This window comes from Pezoporus flaviventris, unplaced genomic scaffold, assembly GCF_033815535.1.
Source record: "Pezoporus flaviventris isolate CSIRO_AGI_PZ_B2104156 unplaced genomic scaffold, CSIRO_AGI_Pfla_v1 ptg000002l, whole genome shotgun sequence".
Classification (NCBI taxonomy): Eukaryota; Metazoa; Chordata; class Aves; order Psittaciformes; family Psittacidae; genus Pezoporus; species Pezoporus flaviventris.
Genome location: NW_026892550.1, coordinates 61,642,863 through 61,666,167, shown reverse-complemented (window position 1 = coordinate 61,666,167; position 23,305 = coordinate 61,642,863). Strand labels below are relative to the sequence as shown.

The window sequence follows — 23,305 nt, the reverse complement described above, 5'->3', positions numbered from 1 at the left end:
AAAAGAAAGGACCAGAAAGGCAATGGAAGCGCAACCACTCTACACCAACTGTTCAAGGCAGAACATTCCTTTTTAACTGAAAAAGAGCATTTTTTCCAAAGGAGCAGCCAGTACAGTAACATAAAATTACTTCATTCTGAGCTCCTCTGCATGTGAAGTCAGAGTTGAAAATTTCCATATCCCTCTTTTTTTTTTGCTGACAACTCTGCACTGATGTAAGTGCACCTGGGATGTGGCCCCTCTCAGGAGCCTATGCAAACAAGTTATTTTCTTCATTTTGTAAAAATCTCCTTAGCATAGCTTTCTTCTGCTTTGCTTTCAGAATAAAGTATTTATACAGTACCATTTACAATTCCATGTAGTATTTTACACACGTGTAGCATTTCATAATCCAGAACACTGCCACAATTGGGATAGAATAAGAACTGATCCACAAATGACAGGGGCAAATTTCCTACTTGAGCAGAAGTTAGAGTTGTAGAAGGTACATTATTTTTATTAGACAGAAACGTGCACATACACACACTTCATAGAATCATAGAATAGTTAGGGTTGGAAAGGATCTTAAGATCATCTAGTTCTAACCCCCCTGCCGTGGGCAGGGACACCTTATGCTAAATCATATCACCCAAGGCCTTGTCCAACCTGGTCTTGAACACTGCCAGGGATGGAGCATTCACAACCTCCCTGGGCAACCCATTCCAGTGCCTCACCACCCTAACAGGAAAGAATTTCCTTCTTATATCCAAGCTAAACTTCCCCTGTTAAAGTTTTAACCCATTGCCCCTTGTCCTATCACTACAGTCTCTAATGAAGAGTCCCTCCCCAGCATCCCTATAGGCCCCCCTTCAGATACTGGAAAGCTGCTATGAGGTCTCCACGCAGCCTTCTCTTCTCCAGGCTGAACAGCCCCAACTTCCTCAGCCTGTCTTCATATAGGAGGTGCTCCAGTCCCCTGATCATCCTCGTGGCCCTTCTCTGGACTTGTTCCAACAGTTCCATGTCCTTTTTATGTTGAGGACACCAGAACTGCACACAATACTCCAGGTGAGGTCTCACAAGAGCAGAGTAGAGGGGCAGGATCACCTCCTTCGACCTGCTGGTCACGCTCCTTTTGATGCAGCCCAGGATACGGTTGGCTTTCTGGGCTGCAAGCGCACACTGCCAGCCCATGTTCATTTTCTCATCAACCAACACCCCCAAGTCCTTCTCCGCAGGGCTGCTCTGAATCTCTTCTCTGGCCAACCTGTAGCTGTGTCTGGGATTGCTCCGACAAGGTAGATGATACATTGATTTTGTGAAATCTGACAGCTTTTGAGTGTATGAGATGTGATTTATACTGTAGTATACTGTAGTTACCTCTCCCCCAAGCAAATTGAAACTCCTGTCTCTGGACAGTCTGAAGCAAGATGGGAATTCCCTACTGGGAGAGGAGACAGTGACTGTATACCCCTGCCTTTCTCCGGGAGGTAGTGATCTGCAAGTGTATTTTTAACTGATGGCAAGGATACCAGCAGTCTATTCTCATGTGCATGTTATTCAAGGCTGGATGACTAGAGTGCTTCTAAAACAAACTCCGCAAGAAATGCATTTGTCCACAGAAATATATCAACACATGCAAACTCCCAGCTAGTTTCTACATTTATAATCATAGCCTCACAGAATAACATGTTGGAAAGGGACCTCAAGGATCATCTGGTCTAACCATAATATGGTATGGAAGAACAATTTAAAAGTTATCACAGTGCTTTTGAGTAACAGCACAAACCCAAATATTTCCTTTCTGATTGGAATGCAACATCTGGGCATTTATGGCTGCTTAATAACAAAGAAGCCAAAACAGAACAGTTGTAAACACCTGGAAAGTAGTACCATGCCCCCTGAGAATGGTAGTACCACTGAACAATCCCCCCCCACACGAACAGCAGGGTTTATCCCTCTCTAAATGCTTACTCAATCCCCTAGAAGTATCCAGCCCCTAAGAAGGCTGTTAATCTAATTTACTAGGGGCATTAAAAGTACAAGCTCTAGCCCCATGCCAGTACCCCTGCAGTGCTACCCTTTCTAGTATATATAGCTCATTATACACCTGAAACACAGATAAAAGATATGCTTTAAGGTTGAACTTACTTATGAACACTATTATAATCAAGCTAAATTTATCAAGGTCAATATTTGGATTGGCGAAAGTATCACAGAATGTTGTGTAGATGATCATCAGGAGCACGCAACTGCTGATTGCACCAAATGGAGGCTTCTTCCTTTCAAGCCAGTCCTTGATGTATCTTCGGACAATCTGAAACACAGAAAACAACAGGTTGCCTCTTTTCAAAGATGCAGGGAGCCAAGTTGGGCATCACAAAGTGAATCTGACAGCGGAAAGACACAAAGAGAGGAGAGTAATTTGGATGACGGCCGCAGTGGATTTCAAAGCTTCCCTGCCACACAACTTTTCTTCTGGGGAATTTAACATTTGTAGTGCAACTTCCACTGGGCGTCCATAATGAGAGTATATTTTCAAGTACATTCAAATCCATCCTTAATCATGCCAAATGTTCTTTGCTAGCTGTCACTGAGACATGCCCATTAAGCCTCCCCAAAGTTTATCTCCTCTGCTGATACTAATGGATGTATGTAATTATCACAGTCCCCTTTGCATCAACAGACAATTCCAAGTGCAACTTTGGGAATCTTAAAAATCTGACATCTTCAGGAATTTCATGATGGTAGATAATCGAAAGTGATCCATGGAACATTTTAATATTTAAATAGCTAGCAATGCACCAGAAGTTTTTAATTAAATTATAACTCAAGCTTGAAAAGCAAAAGTGCATGTGTTGTGGGAGTTTAAATAATTCAGACTCTGAATATCTTGAGTTTTTGTAAATCCAAAGACAAATGCCATTTGCACACTTTTAGAATACCAGAATTAACACATGAAAACAAGGAAATCTACTGTACTTAGTAGAACTTTTGCACTTTCAGAAAACAGGATCTGAAGTTGTTTTTCAAGAATTTTTTAGAAACAACTATAAATTTTAAAGTAACCACTACTTTCAAATTATGCCAAATACTACAGGACTAAGCCTCAGTAGATACAATGCATCTATTTTGGTCCTGCCTGGGGAGTTGCTTTTAGCTTTTCTCTTTACTTTATACGGTTTGAAAAAACTTTTTAAAGCTTTTATCAGACATCTGCAACTTGTGTTAATTTTTCAGCAATCACATTATCTTGCCTAATTTCTCCTGAGACCTCATGATGTTCTCTGTTACCATGCCCTTTCAGCAATAATAGTATAAGATCCTGAAATACTTCTACCAGAGGGCTCTAAAGGTGTCTTGTTACTTTCCCATAGCGGTACCATTAATAAACATCACCGTGATTGGTTTAATAATACATAACATTTTAGAGGTATTCAAGATTAATAGCAAAGTACCATCACCAGTGCTACCACAGGACCTTTTCACACACTAGCTGCCAAAGCTGTGGGACTGACCTCACAGCTGTCAGTTTTCCTTTCTGCCTTCCCAACTTGTTTGCAAGTCTCTCAATAGGGAAGTCCTGGAAGCAGCTATACCAGTCATCACAGCAAACAGACTTCTTCAACCACATGGCAGGGCACATACTAAAAATCTGGCACATGGGGTTCACGCAAAGCTAAGCAGGCTAAAGACCAGCACTTTCCTCCCAGGACTGCCAAGCTTCCCGATGATGAAAAAGAATAGATTTACTGGAAACCACGTAAGGGAATGCTCAGCACCCCAGTGAAAACACTCAACTTTAAAATTTCACACTTGCCAGATGTTAAAGAGAGAACACGACTCGGGATATATGGCCAAACTTCTGAAAGAGCATTCAGTGGAGCTCCTTCGGCCACCTCTGTATAAGCCATCGGATAGGAATAAGAGACTGCACTGATGAAAGACAGGCAAGAAAGCTGAGTGAAGACATGTAGCATGCAGTGTGAAAGACATCAAGTGGGAAACCAGATTAGTCTAATCTGAGCAGATTTGGGGCTCTGATATTATCAGAAGCAGAAAGCAAAGTCATTCACCTCTAAAGTGAGTATTTTCTAAGGAAGTTTGAAAGAAGCCCTATTATCCTCTAAATTAAGGTCACACTGGGAAAAAGAAAAACTACTTGAGAACAGCTATTTATTTATGGTTCGTCCGCAAGATTTATACTGAAAGTAACGAGATGTTGAAAAAGAAAAGTGATGGTTAATTATGCCACAGTGAAACTTATACTGGAGGTACTTATTTAAAAAAAAAACTACAACCTTGTGTCTGTACAAGGTATAACATACATGACATTAATAACTTTATACATATATTTATCATGACATAGAAAGAAAAAAAGACTTACAAATGAAACTGCAAGCAGTATTTCCTCAAAATCTTCAATCAGCTGATATCCTCCTTAAATATTCACCTCTAATCTGGAATTATTGTGAATAAACAACCCTAAATATCAGTGCAGTTTCTTACTGCACACTGTATTTTTAAAAAAATAAATTTACACAGATGGACCCTGAAGAACTAAATTCTGGCTTCAGGAAATCATCTAATCAACCCAGTGTCATGCTAAATGTATACTGCAAAAAGAGTCAAAATACGTCCTCTCTAACACAGAATCCAATACATCCTGAGCTTCTCACAAGATTCAAGAAGATCTGTAATCCAGAGGTTGAGTCAGCCTGTGGTCACTCATTTAAGCTAATCTAAATTATTGTATAACTTCAGAAGTGAGAATTATAACCCTACAGGTATCCGTAAAAACTCAGCAAGATTTTTCACAGGAAAGCTTGTGTCAGCTGATTCACTTTGACTGAAAAACAATCCATTTCTTACTTATTCATGCCCTGAAGAGTTGCTTCAGGACAAGGATGCTTTGAAAGCCTTTTAATTCTTATCCCAGTTCTATAACTTTTCAGGGTTAACACAGAACTTAACTTAAAAAAAATTGCAAAGATTTGTAGTGAAATAACAATAAATCACACAAACACAATAAAGACACACTGAAGTACATAGACAGCCAGCCAGCAAACCTTGTTGTTCTCTGGTGCTGGCACTCTCTGACAGGAAGTCTAATAGAGGTCGAAAAGTGATGAGCAATGCAGAGTGAAATGATTAAATAAAGAATCTCATAGGTAATGTGCAGCCTGGGCAGAGATATTAAGCTTCATTTGTCTACAAACACAGTCAAAGCTAATACAATCATTTCTGCATGTTATGGCCTGTATAAAGGACGCCAGACTCAGGCTCCATGCTGATGTGCTACCTCTCAGTTAAAATAACGAAGTCCAGTGTTTTTAAGTACATATCAATATAATGGGGGACAAAGGAGGGACAAGCACCAGATAGGCAAGAGGCTGAGAAAATGTCTGAACTGATACTTCTGTGAAAGTATCAGTTTTAGCTTTTCTCTTTACTTTATACGGTTTGAAAAAACTTTTTAAAGCTTTTATCAGACATCTGCAACTGCAGCCTAGGGAAGAAATATGAATGACTGACATCCAAAACAGATGCATCAGAATGGCACCCCGATGGAAAAGAGCAAAACCGGGATGTATTAGGTTTGCATGGCAGGGTTTTGGAGGGGTGTCTTCTGTGAGAAGATGCCAGAAGCTTCCCCCTTGTCTGACAGAGCCAATGACATCTGTAGGATGGACCCGCAGCTGACCAGGCCAAGCCTATCAGCAGCGGTGGTAGCACCTCTGGGGTAACAGAGTTGAGAATGGAAAAAAAAATTACTGTGCAGGAGCAATTGCAGACAGAGATAAGAGTGAGACTTTGATGGAGATTCAAATGCCAGCCCCAAAGAGCAAGGAATTCCTGATGGGGGACCCAGAGGCTACACATGAAAGAACAGTGCATGGTGAATCCTTTCTTCAAACTATAGTTTAGTGGAGAGAAGAAGAGAAGCAAGACCTTGTAGGAGGTGATAGTTCATAAATAACTTGTTGGAACTAGATGTTCCTAAGGTCCTTTCCAACCCTAATCATTATATGATTCTATGAAAGATAGTGATAACCTCACAGAAAATTAGATGATAAAAGGACATAAATGTGCCCATCGGGCAATTACATCCTGGTGACTATGTCCTGGCAATCTCCAAAGTTTTTTGGAAAGGCGTCAGCTCAAATTTGCTTCAAAACGCAGTTCCAGGCTCAAACTTTCCTCTTGCCCAGGATTTAATTTTTAACAACAGAGGAATGTAATTACACATGAATTAACAGTAGTGTCCCCATTTCAATTTAGTTCTTCTACCAGAATGGTTACATCCACAGCATTTCGCATCCAGACTGTTCCGTATCCTGCCCTAACCTCCTTGTCTAAACACCAGCCTCCCTAAACAAATGGGATTAGTGCTCATGTGCTTAATTCACTTAACATCCCCTGCACGAAGATACACAATCTGCTATTCTGGGAAAGCAGGTAAATAATGCTCATCTGTTATAAAATCATACAGGAAAATAACAGATTATATATTATAGAAAAACAATTCACTTATCTAATTGTGCCTTCATAACAGTCACGCTGCATACCCAGAGAAATTTGTCAGTAAAATACAACCAGACTCTTTCCACCTGTCTGCTCAAGTGCTGGACATGCAAGATAAAAAATGGAATAAACAATGTAATTCATTAATGTTCATTATTAATTAAACTAAATAGGACAAGGAGCTCCCACCCCCATTTATACGGAATGGAGTAATTTCTGACATCTGTAACATGGAACATCTCCTAAAAACTATCTAGATCTTCAACTTGGGTATGTTTTTTGGGGTTTTTTTTGTGAGTTTTTTTTTTTTTAGTCCCATGATTAAAAAAAAAAAAAAAGGAGGGGGAAGGGGAATGGTTATGAAGTCACTTTTTCTGCTTCTGTTACACACACAGGAATATCTCTTGCTATTTACATCATTACATAAAGTCCATTTTTCCTTATTCTATAAAGCCTTGTGGATTGACAGAATTTTTAACACAATTTACAATGTTTTTACTGCATTTCTATTCCTCCTGTTTAATATGTATTGGTATGTACTTCTGAACACCTGGGAAAAACACCTGGGGTTTACCATTTCAATGAAAAAACAAATGTTGAAGCACACAAGGAAACAAGATAAAACTATGCTGGATAATCACTATACCTAAATGCAGCAGTTACCTTATTTCATTTGTCTTTTAAGGTAAGATACCTAATTCATTCTTTACTAATATTACTACTTATAGCAACAGACCTTTGCAATGAACTCTGTAATGCAAAATTTTCTCCTGAAAAGCTTCGAGTGGGGCTAGATATTTGCAACAGTTTAATATCTTCTCAATATCTCTTATTATGCAGTGGTGGCAAACCAAGACAGACAACTGCATCAAATATTGGCAACTCCTTTGGTGAAGCCTGGAAGACTTGAAAAGGGGAAAAAGTGGAAAAACAAAATAAATTAAGATGACAGCAACTGTGAAAACCAGTAGAAAGGATCAGATACTGGAAGGGAAGGGAGATTATGTGGGTTGTAGGAATGACATAAATAAGATAGAACATCCTTCACAGATTTCTGCAGCATAGCCACCCTCTGAATATCCAAGGTCTGCATCATGGTTCAAATGCACAACACCCTTTTCCAAAGCAGAGCTCATATCACTTCAGCCAGACCCTGTCCTGTTATTTTCATAGGACCCTACCTTTGTGGAGGCATGCATTCTCACTTGCTCCTGTATGCTGTTACAAAGTCCCAGACTGTCCTAAGTTCACCCACCTCCCTAGAGCTTCTAGGGCATGAACAAATGTCAAATCTACCCTTATTCTATGATGTGTGCAATCCGATATTTCTTTTCTGAAGACAGCATGGAAAAAAAAGCCATTTTTGCAATCTGGGGTTAAAAAAAAAAATCTTTTTTTTACAAGCATCTTGTTTTCTTTATTCAGCTTATCAAACTCCCCTATAAGCTATCTTACTCCATTATGTCAGTCACTTTACTCCCAGGAGGAAGCTTCTGACACATATAAGCCCTCAATGCAAGCTTCACAAAACCCACGAGGCCATTTTCAAAATTAACTTTCATATTGTGGGGTAATTTACAACTGTTGCTTTAAAACCTTACAAACAGGTGCAACATGGCAAAAATGTGAAGGGAGCCCTTAGCAGCAGTACATGTTTTCTTCATGTTTTGTGTTTCTGTGGAGACTAGGTTCTGTTCCCTGTTTGAGTTGGCAGGCATCAGAAGGGAACAAACTGGTCTGAAGGCTGTTTAGCTGCCATCTTTGTTTTCTGCAACAAGCTTCCAGAATCACTCATCTCCCAGGGTACCACTCCTCCTCCCCACAGTTTCCATGGACTTTGAAGAGAAAGTAGGGCTACTTCCCTGTGGATTTAAGTTACAAGAACAAAAGGATTTGACACTGTTCCCTTTTTATAACAGTTTCTTTAGCTATTGTTTCTTCCACCCACCCACTATAAGCAAACATTAGGCTTAGGGGAATAGTACCTTCTACTCCCTAGTAACTGCTACCTACCTTTCCCTTTCAATTTCTTATTCTTTAAAAATAAATACACTGCTAAGCTTCTGAGTTTCAATGTCACTGACAACTTGTATTGCAATGTAGCACCCTTTTAGAGTTGTGTTTATAAGCACACCTCCCAAATGCTGACAGGGTTCCTCTGGAACATTTTGGGCAATGATGCAGAAGGCACTTAAAATCCTTTACTTGTAGGATATCAAGATTTTTTTTGGTATGACTAGATTCAGCAAGGACTTCTGTACAACTGGCTTCATTTTACAGATTTGGGAAGAAGAACTACTTAGAATCATAACATTAATTTTAGCTTTAGTTAAGGTCTGTTTAATGTGAAGTGCCCACTTTATGCTGGCAGACAAATTACCAATGGGGCAACTAGAGAATGCATGAATGATAATGTACAGACAAGCTTTTTATTATTTATTCATAGAAAACAGTGGGTTTTGGTGTGCTGCTTTGAAAAATGTTCAAACTAGTAGAATATAATGAAAGCACAGTGAAAATTCTATTTCATTAACATTTAATCATAAATCGCTCTTTAATATAAAACATAAAATAAAAGTCTGTCATAAGCACTTAGGTGTTTGGAATGGAGCAAGTCTGCAAAAAGGGGAAAAAGAAATACTGCAGTGGTTTTCACCGTTCCTGTTATCTGTCACTTACGAAGAAAAAAATTAGCAAAGGAACAACAGTCTTCACCCAAGTCTCACAACTGGTCATGAAGAAACTGCTTGGATGTTTCTCAAAACCTTACATTTTGCTGGCTAAAAGTATTCCAAACATCTAAAGACAAGGAAACAATTATTTTATCAAAATCACAACAGCCTGGGAGCAGCAATCTTCATCAGAACTCTGCTACCTAAGAATAAATAATCAGACCTTCAAGCTGCCAGAGCAAATTCAAAAATCTTTTCTATGAAATATCTGCTACTATGTTTTTCATATAACAAGTATTCTCAGATTCCCCTTAGAGGTATACAAGAGTGGTGCACAAATAACAAGCTCTTACACACTACAGATCTTCAAGGCTTATGCATTAGATCTTTATAAAATATTATAGATTATGTCTCTCTTCAAGAGCTCTTGTCAGAGAGGTCTTGTTGCTCTATAAATACAAATGCAGTATTATACTAGCAATACTGATTTGAGTAACATCATACTGTCAATTAGCAAAACACATCTGTAGACAGAGAGGATGCAGGTCACACTGGTTTTTAGCTTTCCACAACCTGCACATCTCTGAAGAACAGATCAATTCTCCTTATTGAAAGCCACCTATCAGTAACTATCTGCTGGACTCAGTGCCTTTCTGGTAAAATAATACCTTCATCATCCTCTAACAGTCCTTTCTTTACCTAACAAATGGCAGCCACCACCTGAACAGAGCCTGGTAACTGCAGCCTCTTATGCATTTCACTGTTAGCAGCTAGAAAACGGTCTTTGACTCCTGTCAACGGCACTCTTGCCACACTGAAAAAAATATTCAAGAAAGAGTAGAAAATAAGCATCAATTACAGTACTGTGACTTCTTTCTCCCAGACATCATTAAAAATTCTGACAAGTCAGCCAAGCAACCAAAACTCTAAACATTTTGCCACAAAGCAAGCAAAAAACCCCAAACAAAACAAATCTAAAAGCACCTTCTCATCTGCTTTTGCTTATACCCCAGGGGCTGCTGAAACAGCCAGGTCTGCAGCCTGCTCAGGAAATGAGCATTTAGGCAACACAGGTTTTCCCAGAGGTGAGATTTTTTTTAAAGGAAAATAAAGCCCTTGGAGAATGCTTCCTTTAAGCAGCCTTCTCCGGTTAGCACTGATGTGGATAGACCATAAAGCCTCTGTTGATCACAGCTGAGTTAGGAAGGCTGAATAGAAGCAATCCTCCAAGCAGGCAAGTTCCAGTCACAAAGGTTTCTTTCTCCCAGTCAAGCTCTTTGCTACCAGGTAACCATCCCAGGCATTCCTCCACTGACTTTTCTGCTGAACAGTATGACTGCATGTAAGGAATCAACTTTGTGGGCATGAAAAGATAAATTAGATGTAATCGCTGGAACTGTCATTCATGAATTGTGGGCCATTAACTCTTAATGCATCTGGAATCCCAAAGCGAGCAACTTGTGATTCAAAAAGCAGTCTAACATTGCTGTGCTGCATGTACAACAGTTCACTAATGAGTCAGCGGTGGTCTACAAACCAAATGCAAAACTTCCCATTTAATCAGAACAGATTCATGCCACCTCCGGATAAAGGGCAAGCAGACCTATCTCTTTATCTCTTGGTGTCAGTTCTTTTCTTGCTTATTGATTTTCCATGATTACTGCACATTATTTTTTTATATCCACCTTCAAAAAAGGCTTCTACTCCTATCTAGGCAAGTTGGTTTACCTTTGTACAGTTCTACTTTATCAAGACAATCAATGCAATCTACCCTTGGAATTTTTGATCTGTAGCTTCCTCAGTATTTCCTCTCTCCCATATCCTCTAAACAGATACAATCATGTGCAATAATTTTAGAAACAAAATCTTCATGCTTAGAGGAATGTGAGCTATTTCTGTTGACTGTTCATTTTCAGAAACTGTTTCAAACACTTTTAAAGGAGAATAATTCCATTTCTTGTTAAAGTGTATATATAAAAAACAAACTCTTCAGTAAATATGTGATCAAGTTACAGAGTTTTAAAAGATTTAAGAATCTTTTTTTTTTCTTTCAGTCTTTATCACATCTGTTCTCAGTTAGGTCTCATCAAAGTTCTGATTTGAACTTACAATCATTCAGAACACTTATTTCATACACTTACTGCTCAATTCATGTTAGCCTTCTTATTTGGTGCGCCAAAAAAAAATGCACCTCCACCAGTTAGCTCACATAGCAATTTCTTGGAACGTCTTTCCAATGTAACATGCCATTATATATAGACAGAGATGAAAACTCTCTTGAAATTTTGCAATCACTTTGCCTAGCAATCTACCGTTATCTTCAGACTTGGTACACTGCACTACGTATTGCTGATACTCCATCACTATAGGTTACTTTATTACTAGATCTGCTGTCATGCTGTTTGTTTCTTACAAATTTCTAACTAAGGCTTCCAATTAATAGCTTCCAGTTTTTGAACCTTTCAGGACGAGAAGATTCAAGGACTTTTGCTTGTCCACTTTTGGTGGAGATTTAATTTAATTTTGACAAGGTAAGAATGTGGTACACAGGTAGTTCATTAGCAACCCTTTGTGACCTTAATTAATAAGGACATTCTTAGACATTTAACTCTAAGCATGTGAGCAATTTAGCAGCTTGTAGGGACACAGGAATTTTTATTTTCCACACTGTACAGTTATAGTCAGGTTATGCAGGTACTGATTCTGGTGGCTATTGTCATGCTTAACATGGCCATCTTCTTATTAGACTTTAGTGGGGTTTTTTTGATCATGTAAGAAACAAACTTTACCAGGACTTTGGTAAGTTACAGTACATGCTGATTTTGAAATGTGCAATTACAGTTTGATACAAGACTGATCGACTCTTCTACATAGCACAGGCACCAACAGATATTTTTAACCTTGTCCAGGGCGCTCCTTTGCAGACTCTGATCTCATTTGCCTACATTTTAACCACACTTTCCATTTCAAAGTTTGCTTAAGGCTGACAAAATTCAGAAAGTTCCAGCTGAACTTGAATGCTAGAATCAGCAATGGTACCCCTTGGGGAAGAAATACAAATCCCACTGATACTCCCTGAGCACAATGAATACTTACAAGTATGTAAGAATTATGCTTTGGGTGCTTTGGTGTCCAAGACTAGTGGACACTTCTGAAAATTTTTGGTCTTTATATAGAAATGTCCCACTGTGATGTGGGAGAAAAAAAATACTAACATCTGTTAAAAAAAAAAAAAGAAAGAAAAAAAGAAAGATACTACAGAGACAAATGTCACAGAAAATCTTACATTGCAACTAGTGTCTCTAAATTCAGTGAAAGATTTCTCTCAAATCCCATGAAAAACAAGGATTTGTGTTACAACATGAACAATGAGTATAAAACGAAATGTTGAACAGCTTCTCATTCTATGAATACTCCCTATGTGATAGGAGTCATGCAGAAAGGATAGTATGCAATTGTGCAATTAAACCCTTCTTGTAAAGAATATGCAAAATGTCTCAAGCAGCCTTAATTTTATGGATTCTTGACTTCTGACTATTTAGGCCTTGTATGTTTTTTAATGTTGAGAAATTTTATTCGTATGATCAGTAGTAGACACTATACAGGGAGAACTTCCTTCATTATCCAGGCAAAGGGCATGTGACAAAAAGACTATATAGTATTCTCAAAGCTCATTTGTATGGGGCTGGAATTTCTCAGTCTGGGCTGCCATTTTTTCCACTTTATGTTCACAAACTCCCTTCTCGATATGCAGTAGCGTATGTTTGTAGTAGTGAGGGACAGATGCTCAATCTCAACAAAGATCAATGTGGCTCCAGGGAGCACTGTAGCATCTTTTCTCTGATATTACACTTCACTGTCCTGAGGCTGTTCCTATGTGGCAGCTTATCAGGTTGCCAGTCTGTCTTTAAGATTGCTCTCTTTATCTTATTTTTTTAAATAAGAATGTATATTTAAAAGACATACCTGTCCAATAATAAGTGGGACTACAACAGTCATAAACAGCTGAGAGAATATAGATGTAAAAGGCACAGAGGAGGACGATCCAAGCTACAAAATAAAAAATATACCATTAATATTGCACTTTTTCTTAGTGTCTGTGAATTTCATAAAGATGTCAGACATTAGTATACATTTTATTTTATTTTACACATAAAAACTTGGGAGTATGTGCACAAAGTTGGAAGCAGGTGCATGCATCTTTAAGTCCTAATAAAGCATTTGGTATTCCATAGTAACAAAACTAAAACAATCTCTGGTTGATTATTTTATAACCTAAGATGATAGTTCCATCAATATTCATTTAATTGAAACCCTGCTACACATATATACCAAGTAAATTATGTAAGTATCTGTAGGCTGATAGTCTAAAAAGACAGGAGTGAATCTTTCTAACTAACCAGCAAGCTCAACTAACCTTACCATTTATACAAATATCAAGCAACAAAAATTCATGTAGCTATTTCAATAAATAATTAAAAAAATAGTGAAGACATTCACATGTTTTACTTCAATTAAGGTAAAAATATTTAATAAATTACAGTATCTCATCCCCATCACCTCCAATTTTAGCAATGTGGGGACAGAAGACAGTTAGAGGGGACCTGAAGATGATGTCATCACTGAGACTTTTGATCTGTAAGAAGGGTGCAAATGAGAGCACTGAGATTAAGAAGCCTAAATTCCCCATGAAGTCAAGAGGGAGAAGTAAAGGCTTGCAGGGGAAGACTCAGATCACCCACATGAGTACCTGAAGTCAGGCAGTGCAGCTACTCTGTTCCCAAGAGACACAAGGCAAGGAATCTGCATGGTTCCTTGCAGAAAGTGGAGCAGAAAACTCTATCTTATAAGGAGCTTCTGAAATTTTAAAAGGTTCATAGTTTTTCAAACTCTATTTGGACTTATATTTTGCTACGTGCTGAGGAGCTAAAAGCATTACTTACTGTGTATTCAACGAAGCTTTTTCAAATGAAAGTGAAGATTTTTAAACTTTAAAATCTGTCTGGGTCACAGAGGAGTGAATCTAACCAAGCAGTCCACATGTCAGGCCCCTCTGCATAGCTTCACAAAACTATGACACTTTGGCAGTGGCTCTTGTTCATTTTTATAAAGACCGTGATTGGACTTCTCTCACTACTTAAAAGCTTTATGCTCAGTGGACATATAATCAGCTTCTAAGTCAGGAACTGAAAAACTGTTCAGCAATACTGTACACTGCTGAAAAAGGCAGCCATTCAAACAGCAACAGTCTTGCCAGCTTTTTTAAATATTACTTAAATACAGTCTTCAAGCATTTGGTATATATGAGGATATGTTTTGGCTTGGGTGTGGGGGTTTTGGGGTGGGTTTTTTCTTTGTTTTTATTTAGTTTCACATAATTAGAAGCTGATTACAGGTACTGTGCTGGGATGCTAAACCAATTTACTAAGGAAAAGTAAAATTATTTTATTCAAAGAAACAATCTTCTCTACCAGGATATCAGCATATGGTTCTTCACTTTGTCAACTTCACCCCACCCTTTCAGGCTCATCTCACTATTACCTGGACCACCAAAGGCACACATTTCAGGTAACCACCTCATCCTGACTAGATTTTAAACAAAACAGAAATCCACATTATCAGTCCAAAATGAATAAATAAATAAATGATTCATTAATATGGAGCTAGCTGTTTTCCCTTGAGTCCGAGGTCCTAACACTGCTGTAACACACCTGGGAATAGAAGTTGGAAGCAGTGTGTAAGCTAGACTCTGCCTGTCCTTCGTACACTGCTATGGCATTAGACTTGCCTGTCCCATCTATGATACTGACATTACTTCTTCAAAAAGACTTCTAAACTTTGTTTCCCTTCTGTATATTATGACTATAACTTCAGGGGAACGGTATTTATCAGAATCTGTAAATTACACAACATGTATAAACTCTTGCATGGCCTTATTTTAAATCTATTCACAGAGAAAGACACAGAAGATAACAGCTGAAGAAAAGAGAAGGCAGGCACTTCTCAATCACACAGAATAAAAAAACTTTAACTCTGGAAATACAGTGGTTAACCATGAAGAATCACAAAGGCTAAAGATAATGAATGCTAATTTGACCAGGACTGCCTCAACAATTGTAGTATGCAAACAATCAGGATCACAAACTAAAATGTCCCATACACTCTCAGACATTGCCTGGGTTCCAAACTTCCTTTGGCTATGTTTGTCACATCCACTTTGAGAGAGAAGTGAGAACTGAGGAACAGAGGAAACAAATAGCTTGATATAAATGTTACTCAAACCTACCTACACATATATAAGTGCAACTATTCTGCCTGAATGAATAAACATGATTTTACTCAGGTTTTAGTTGGATCAAGCTAAGTTCTGTGCTCCATTTGCTGTCATAAAATAATTTATTTTGTTTTTTTAAACCACCTAGATGATCTGCATTGCACCAAAATTAGCATTATGCTAAAATGTCTGATTATATCTGGCTGCCCTCCTTGCTATAATAATTTCCATGCCTAGAAATGAACCTTTCTTCACAGGCAAACAAACAGAATTACTGCAAGAAACAGTGGAAAGACATCATAGAATCAAACTGCTGATTTATAGGTGTAAAAATAATCTGGGTCATGTTCAGTTTTGAGGTGAATTGCACAGAAGGGAAAAAAGGCAGACAGGTGACTCAGGACAGGACCCTCATGGTATCCTGGTTCCATGATCCTATAAAGACGTGTAGTTAGCTTCTGCCATGTAGAAGCAGGATGTGTACTTAAAAGGCTCCTCTAGCATTGTATAGATGAAAATTTCAAGAGCATAACCAAGTAGAAAAGAAAGTCTTCCACCGGAACATTAAATTCTACCTAGGCAAATTTAAGGTATTTTGTGCCAGGAAGAGGGAGAACCCTCTTGTTATTCTCTAACTGCTATCGTATTCAATTTGTATCCAATACAATTTGTATCCAAGTATACTGGATACAGTAAAAGGTGAATTTGAAAATAAAATTATCAAGTACAAATTTCATAGCAATCATTAAAAAGTTCTAGTTAATTGTAAAGGGTTTGGATCAGAGAATTTTGTCTTCCTAATGATTAAAGAGAAAGGAAATGGTGAGGTAAATAACTAGGCAGGAATAACGATGCACTTCAAATATTCCCCATGAAGGAGTTGATCTATTAATAGCTAATTTGCTATGCTGCTTTCTCCCCTCACAGTAATCAGCCTCTTGTCACATACTAGTGAAATCCATTAGTGCAACTTCCTTATCAACAGACTCTCATGTACCAAGTGCTAGAGAGGAAGAACAATGCATAGTGTGTAGAAATCCTGTTAAAAAAAAAAAAAAAAGTATTACAGTTCCTTTTAATAAAAGGATTTACCTGAAATACATGGAATTGGAGAAGACTTGGCAAAAAATTGAGAAATAATCTTTTAAATGATGTTTTAATTTAAGGATTGTGACTATATGGGAAGATTTTAACTGCAGTATTTCAATCAACTTCTGGTTTCATTCATGTCCTTAGTCACAAGTAATTTTATTTCACTTTTTTTCTGTGATACTTGCACAGATTTTCCTTCTCCTGAGCTCTTTCAGCAGTGCTCCTTTCCAGTACTTACGGCATCACTACAATGCCACCATAAAAATACCTACTATAAAATTAAGAAATTTGAGAGGGTACCAGGGTACCAGAAAACAAAACATGACCGAATAAATCAAGAAAAGAAGCAAACTGATAAAGCCATAGAAGATTCCATTTTGACACAAACATCACAATAGTCATCCTTGGTAAAAGAGCAAATTTGGGAGCGATGTCTGATGGTTCCATGGAGGATTTTGACAAGCGTATTTTTAAAAATACACATGAATTTTGCATTGGGTCTTTAACGTTCCACGTTAACTCTTTTGCAGGCATGCTTCTAAAGAATGTAAAGTACATAAAAGTGTAAAATACTTATCTATAACATTGATGGCTTTCAATAAAGTTACATAGATTCGCAGACCTTGACTTATGTTACTTTGATAGCGAACCAGCTGTACTTCCTCCTACTGATAAGACTATATCGGTCAGGCACTGAGCCTCAGCAGCAAGGGCAATACCAAGAAGGTGGCAAGGCTGGGATACTGTGCCATAGAAAACACAGCATTACATTTGGTTCCAACAGGTGTGCTGATGACTGACTTCTTGTATTTTGATACTGGATGTAATCAACAAAATCATAAGTTTGTGTGGTCTGTTCACACAAAAAAGGTCACTCTGCATTATCCTCTTACATGGTCTTAAATGTCTGTGCTCATTCTGCTTCCAGGGCAAATCCAAGTGACATGACCTTGTTGAGGCATCAATGAAAAGAAATCTATGTTCATATATATTTCTGGTTTTCATAACAATCTAAGGACATATAAGTGAGATGATACAGCTACAAGTGTTTCACAGTGCAGTGCTCCTGAAGTTGTGTATTTCAGATGAAACATCATAAAAAGGTGCTGACATCAAGGTTATTAAAGAGCTCAGAGAACTATTATCTTCACAGTATGACGACATCTTTCGTTTAACTGTCTTTTAGTAATGCAAATGTGCCCAAATGCACCATACTTAAGAATTCAAATCATAACCTGTTACTACAAAACACAAAATGTTAATACAATTACTAAAGGAAATAACTAAACTGAACATGGAGAACAAGTCATATAAGCAAAGATGGACAGTCACACCCAAGTGACTAACTTCCTTAGGCATTATTTAACCTATTTGTAGTCATTATTTATTGATAATAATATAGTCATTTCCAAAAGCAAAATTTAGTCTACATTTCAATTTATTGTTGATGCGGCTCTCTCTCTTCCTGCTCACCCCAAATGCGTTTGAGAAAATAAAGCTTAAGTCTCTACTTTAAAAAAAATTTCATGATCAATTACCTTCGGTTTCAGCTAAGTACATGACTAGACGAGGAAGATGGACAGCATCCTCCTCTGAATGCTTTGGTACACAGCCTCCTAACCATCACTAATGAAACACTGCAGAACGGTGCAAAGAAATGTGAACAGCATAACCCTGAGTTAACTTGAAACCGATGTATCTTACAGCACTTTGTTTCAACACTCCTGCTCACCCCATATATGAACTGTAATCAATTACACACAGTTTATGGGACACTGCCCATTTATAACATCTTTGCTGAGAATGTAACATATTAACTGTTAATAATAAGGGTTAACACGAGGATGATGATACTGCCGATTAATGAATTTGGAAGACAGATTCAATAGCTTCCTAAGTAAAATGTTAATCAGAGGAATCTGTGGTGAAGGCAGCTATTCTTTAAAGTCTCGATGTGAATCCTCTCAAGGATAGAGTCTAGTGATTATGTGCACAGTATTTAAGGTTTCGTTAAATCCATCAGAACCTTTTAGAATGCTTCTTTTGAGTAAGATTACACCTGGTGCTTCATAGTAGAAAAGCACTTTTCAGAAATGTAACTGACAATCTTATGTTCAACTCCATTCAAGATGATAAATTATTTGCATTAAATGCATTATTTATAATAAGCTTCAACATGCCTTTATCAATATTATTTAAACAATTTATATTTACATTACTAGGCAATTATGAACAGAAAAGGCAGTTCAGAACATTATATCCTCTGGTGCACATAGGGCAAAATTTAAACCATAACTGCTACTGCAAGTTAAGCTATATAACAAAACCAAACTAATGGACAGGAACATATTTTATTTCTGGTAGCACTAAGGGTATTTCATGCTCTGTGCACCGGGAGATAACAAATAGGATCACTAATACAATATAGCATTCAGACTACCATAGTATGACCCTGGAAGTGCTAGTGCTCGTGAGTACCAAACTCAGAAACTGAAATTGGCATTGGCTTCAAAGGTCCCTGAAAGGTGTTCAGAAGCCCAGCCCAGCTACTTTTGAGGTAAATGCGGCTTTTATCTTGAAACTTGAAAAGTCCAAATCTTTGTTAACTAAGCCTTAAGGCTAAGTTGCGTGACTAAATTACTCACTGCACAACAATTAATGTGCATTTTACACATTTCTCGTACAAGTGTCTCCAGTGCTGCTAGGAAGAACAGAGGCACCCACTTTGCTTCCTGTTCTTGCACACAAAATTTTACCATCCCTTTTGAGAAGCAGCAGTGAAAACTGCAACTCAGGGGACAGAATATCATGTTACCTGCCCATAAAGTCGCCAAAGGAAAGATCTTTACTTTGCTTAAAAAGGTATGCAGATCATTCCTTAACATTTCAATTTCTAAAGAATATATCCCTTTGGGCTATGTAAAGCAACAAAACTCAGTGAGGTACAGCAGGGTGAAAGTTGCCAGTGAGCAAAAGTTTAAAAAGCTGAAGTTTCAGTCACTTAGAAACAAAGGCACAAGTCTCTGGATGAATGCCTATAGAAGAAACAGGTTTCATATAGGAGGGAAGAGGATAGCAACAAATTCAGTGCAAGAATAATAAACCCCAGGTTTTTTTTTTTTAGAGTAGTTATCTTTTTCAACCTACAGTAAGTCTATCGTCCCAGGTATATCAAGAAAACTTTGCTAGTGTGCATTGATATACACAATATGGTCAAAGCAGTTCTTGTGTAAACACAGCTACACCAGATGAATTACAATTTGTTATAGTAAAATAAGGATCTTCCCACACAGCTTTACTGAAGCAGTAGTTGATAATGTTACAGTCACTCTCACAGTACTATTTATCCCAGTTTAGTATACACTGCTATATTTGTGTACAGTACATATGCTGCTTAGGCATCTCTACCACAAACAGCGTGCCACTTGTATGCCACTTACAAATTGTTTCAGACTAACTTCTCGCATGCCCTCATTTCCAGTGTGCTGGCTTACATATAATGCAATTAGTAAGATAAACATGAAAGACAATGTATACATCTGCTGAAATTGTTGAAGTGCTTCAGCCTATTCCCCTGCTCTTCACAAAGCCACGTTCCTCACTTGGCAATCTGCACTACTCCCTATCATTTATGCTACCAAATCCTCAAGCACCAAGACTTCCTGACAGGGGACTTGAAGCACCACTATCCATCTGTTAAAGCATTTTTGTTGTATGCTGATGAATACCCATACCTTTATAGAGTATGAAGATAAAACCTGGTCTTCTCCCTTTTCTTCTAACATGAACTATAAGGAACAAGGCCCTGACTAAAGACTAATGATTGAAAAAGAAATCCTGAACTAACAGAAAGGAAGCAGGATCACATTTAGCAGTACACAAGGGCTCCAGTAAAGTACCTTGCTGCTGCTGCTCTCTCACTAACCTCACCACAAAAATAGCCGTGGGCTTAGCTGTCCAAAAGCATGGCTCTGTTTACCTGAACAATGCTTTCCCAATTGGCCTGTCATCCATTTTGGATCAGTACAATATTGTCCAGCTCCTGCACGTGAAAGCTTTCAAAAGATCTCTCAACTGAGTAATCAGCTTACTTGGCAAGTGTCTGTATTTCAGACACCCAGCCTGACTAATAGCTCGTGGCTTTATAATCCTACCAGAACAATGGGGTTTGGTCATCTTAGAATGAAGTACAGGTAGTGTTTGCATTCACTGTGACACATTCTGATGGCCTTTCTGGGAGACAGCTTATTTCAAATACTGACCTGAAAAGTTTTCCTTGTTATTTAAGCATTGTTATATCACCCAGATTTTGTGATCCCCACCACAATTAGCAGGTAGGTCTCAAGGGTACCCGAAGGCCATTCAAAACCTTCAGAACTCTCAAATGATGCTGTAAATGATCTGGTAGGGGGGCTGGGAAGGTAAGGGAATGTCCCCTTCACAGGCTGGCCACCCGAGGAGGGGAAAAAAGATGTGTAATTGCTAAACATTTCTATTATATACCTCCCAAAGTATAGAGGTGGTGACCACACTGGGAACGCAAGCCAGATCAGTTTCATGATCAATGAGTCTATTGTATTACAAGTTAATACCATAAAGTACAATGAAACAAGACCCCCCCCAGCCAATGAACACTAACACACCAAATACTGGCTGTAAGTAAGGTACAACATGCTGAAACTCCGAGATCAAGAGCAACAACTTTGAGAGCCAATAAATCAGCGTTGTGACAAGTGACTATTAATCCGAAACAATGACTGCTTATCTGCTTATCACAAATACAATTAGACACACTCTGGTCAGATCTCTTGTTATCTCAACCCTTCGTGCCCCATGCTGGGCGCCAAAAAGAACTGTTGTGGTTTAAGCCCAGCCAGCAACCCAGAACCATGCAGCTGCTCACTCACTCCCCCCCCTTCTGGAGCGATGGGGAGGAGAATCAAAAGAATGTAACTCCCACAGGTTGAGGTAACAACAGCCCAGTAACTAAGATATAACACAAAACCACTGCTGCTACCAACAATAATAATAATGATAAGGGAAATAACAAGGGAAGAGAATACAACAGTTCACCACCCACTGACCAATACCCAGCCTGACCCGAGCAGTGATCTAGCCCTTCCCGGTAACTGCCCCCAGTTTATACACTGGGCATGATGTGCTGTGGTATGGAATACCCCTTTGGTTAGTTTGGGTCAGGTGTTCTGTCTCTGCTTCCTCCCAGCTTCCCCTCCTCCCTGGCAGAGCATAAGACTCACAAAGTCCTTGGTCAGAGTAAACATTACTGAGCAACAACTAAAAACATCGGTGTTATCAGTGCTGTTCCCAGGCTGAAAGTCAAAAACACAGCACTGCACCAGCTACTAAGAAGGAGAAAAATGACTGCTACTGCTGAACCCAGGGCAGTATCTTAAAAATACTGTCTAAGAGGTGCAAGATTAGCCAGTAAAAAGACATCTTAAAATCAAGATACTTACAAAAAGCAAAAGCAGAAGTGGAGTTATAACAATGCCCTGGAAGAAACAAAAAAAGAGTCTGTTAGTCAGGGAAGCAGAATAGTCTTTATTTCCTTGTACCTTAGTGCCTGGAAATATAAAAACATCTTTCAACATCATAGAAATTAAGTAACAATAATTTCAGCTTTCCTCTTCATGGTGTATGCTCTTTAACATCTGTATGCCGATCATTTTATAAATTATACCTTTTTTACCTCTAGCTTTCTCCATTTTGCACCTAAGTCCCTCTATTCTAAAAGATCTGATACACAGAAATATAGATCATTTATTTTAAAAATCATATTAAGGCTCTCCCCTCACTGTACTGTATCTTAACTTGACTAAGCTGCTCCTCCTTAGAGGGGTACTTGTGATCAAGTCCCATGCTACCCAGTCCCAGGTCCTCTTCTGAGCAAAAGCCGCATCAACCATGATGAATTAGGTGTCCTGACTGTGTAATGTAAACTGATATTCCCCAAGGAAATGAGCTGAGATCTCAAAACTCATTTCACTTGATTAGACTTTGCGTCTCACTGGTAGAAGGCAAGTCTTTCATCTGATTTAATCACACAGGACCACCTCAGCTTTTCACATCCCCCAGGCAGACGCAAGCAAAAAGATTTGTTGTCTTTACTGACAAGGAACAGGTTTCAAGCTGATGATTGGACAAAACAGAAAATTTTAACTTTCATGAGAGCAAATCTTAAAATGAGTTCTTTGGGTTGGGAGTTAACATGACATGCATCAGTTTCAGAGCTGCAAACAGCAATTCCCCACCATCCTTCCATCTGACTTCAATATTTTATTATTGCTCAATAAAATGATTCTATCATTTAATGCATGCGAGTTCACAAAGCTTGCTCAGAACTTCTCTGACCCAAGACTATTCTTCATCCAGATATGCCTCAAGAAAAACTAGTCTTTCAGCTATTCACAAACTTTATTGTTTAATGAACAGAAGTCCAAAACTTGCTCACATTCGTCTATAATGATGCTTATTTTCTGTTTTTTTTTCTCCAAGCAAAAAAAAAAAACCAAAAAAACCCCATCAACCAAACAAAAAAAACCAGCTGTCTCTGCTTTTCATTTAACCTTGAGCAACACAACCTTACTTCAGTCTTTTGGAAGCTAATATACAGAAAAACCTTACATGACTATTTTTGTATTTGTTTTCTGGGTCCATAAAAAGTCATGGATCCAGACAGCCCATAAGGCACAGAGATTTCCTATTGTGCTCTTAAAACAAAAAGCAACAAGTAAATGCCAAA

The 23,305-nt window shown here is 38.3% G+C and overlaps 2 protein-coding genes across 16 annotated transcripts in view; one reads left to right on the top strand and one right to left on the bottom strand.

The window, feature by feature from the left end:
* LSM6 (LSM6 homolog, U6 small nuclear RNA and mRNA degradation associated) overlaps nucleotides 1–5,628 on the top strand; it is a 64,473-nt gene extending 58,845 nt beyond the window's left edge. Inside the window, exon 5 of the mRNA XM_061441294.1 lies at nucleotides 5,615–5,628. Coding sequence (XP_061297278.1) covers nucleotides 5,615–5,616 — 2 coding nt within the window. The 3' untranslated portion in view covers nucleotides 5,617–5,628. The remainder of the gene's footprint in view (nucleotides 1–5,614) is intronic.
* Nucleotides 1–23,305, bottom strand: part of SLC10A7 (solute carrier family 10 member 7) — a 143,457-nt gene that overhangs the window by 27,299 nt on the left and 92,853 nt on the right. For 7 of the 15 annotated variants that reach the window (XM_061441185.1, XM_061441199.1, XM_061441171.1 and 4 more), the window contains 3 exons: nucleotides 22,020–22,055; nucleotides 13,143–13,226; nucleotides 2,131–2,296 (listed from right to left, as the gene is read on the bottom strand). In XM_061441185.1, coding sequence (XP_061297169.1) covers nucleotides 2,131–2,296; nucleotides 13,143–13,226; nucleotides 22,020–22,055 — 286 coding nt within the window. Of the gene's footprint in view, nucleotides 1–2,130; nucleotides 2,297–13,142; nucleotides 13,227–22,019; nucleotides 22,056–23,305 lie in introns of those variants that run through there. The other 8 variants (XR_009741267.1, XR_009741266.1, XM_061441191.1 and 5 more) reach the window with 7 other exon arrangements.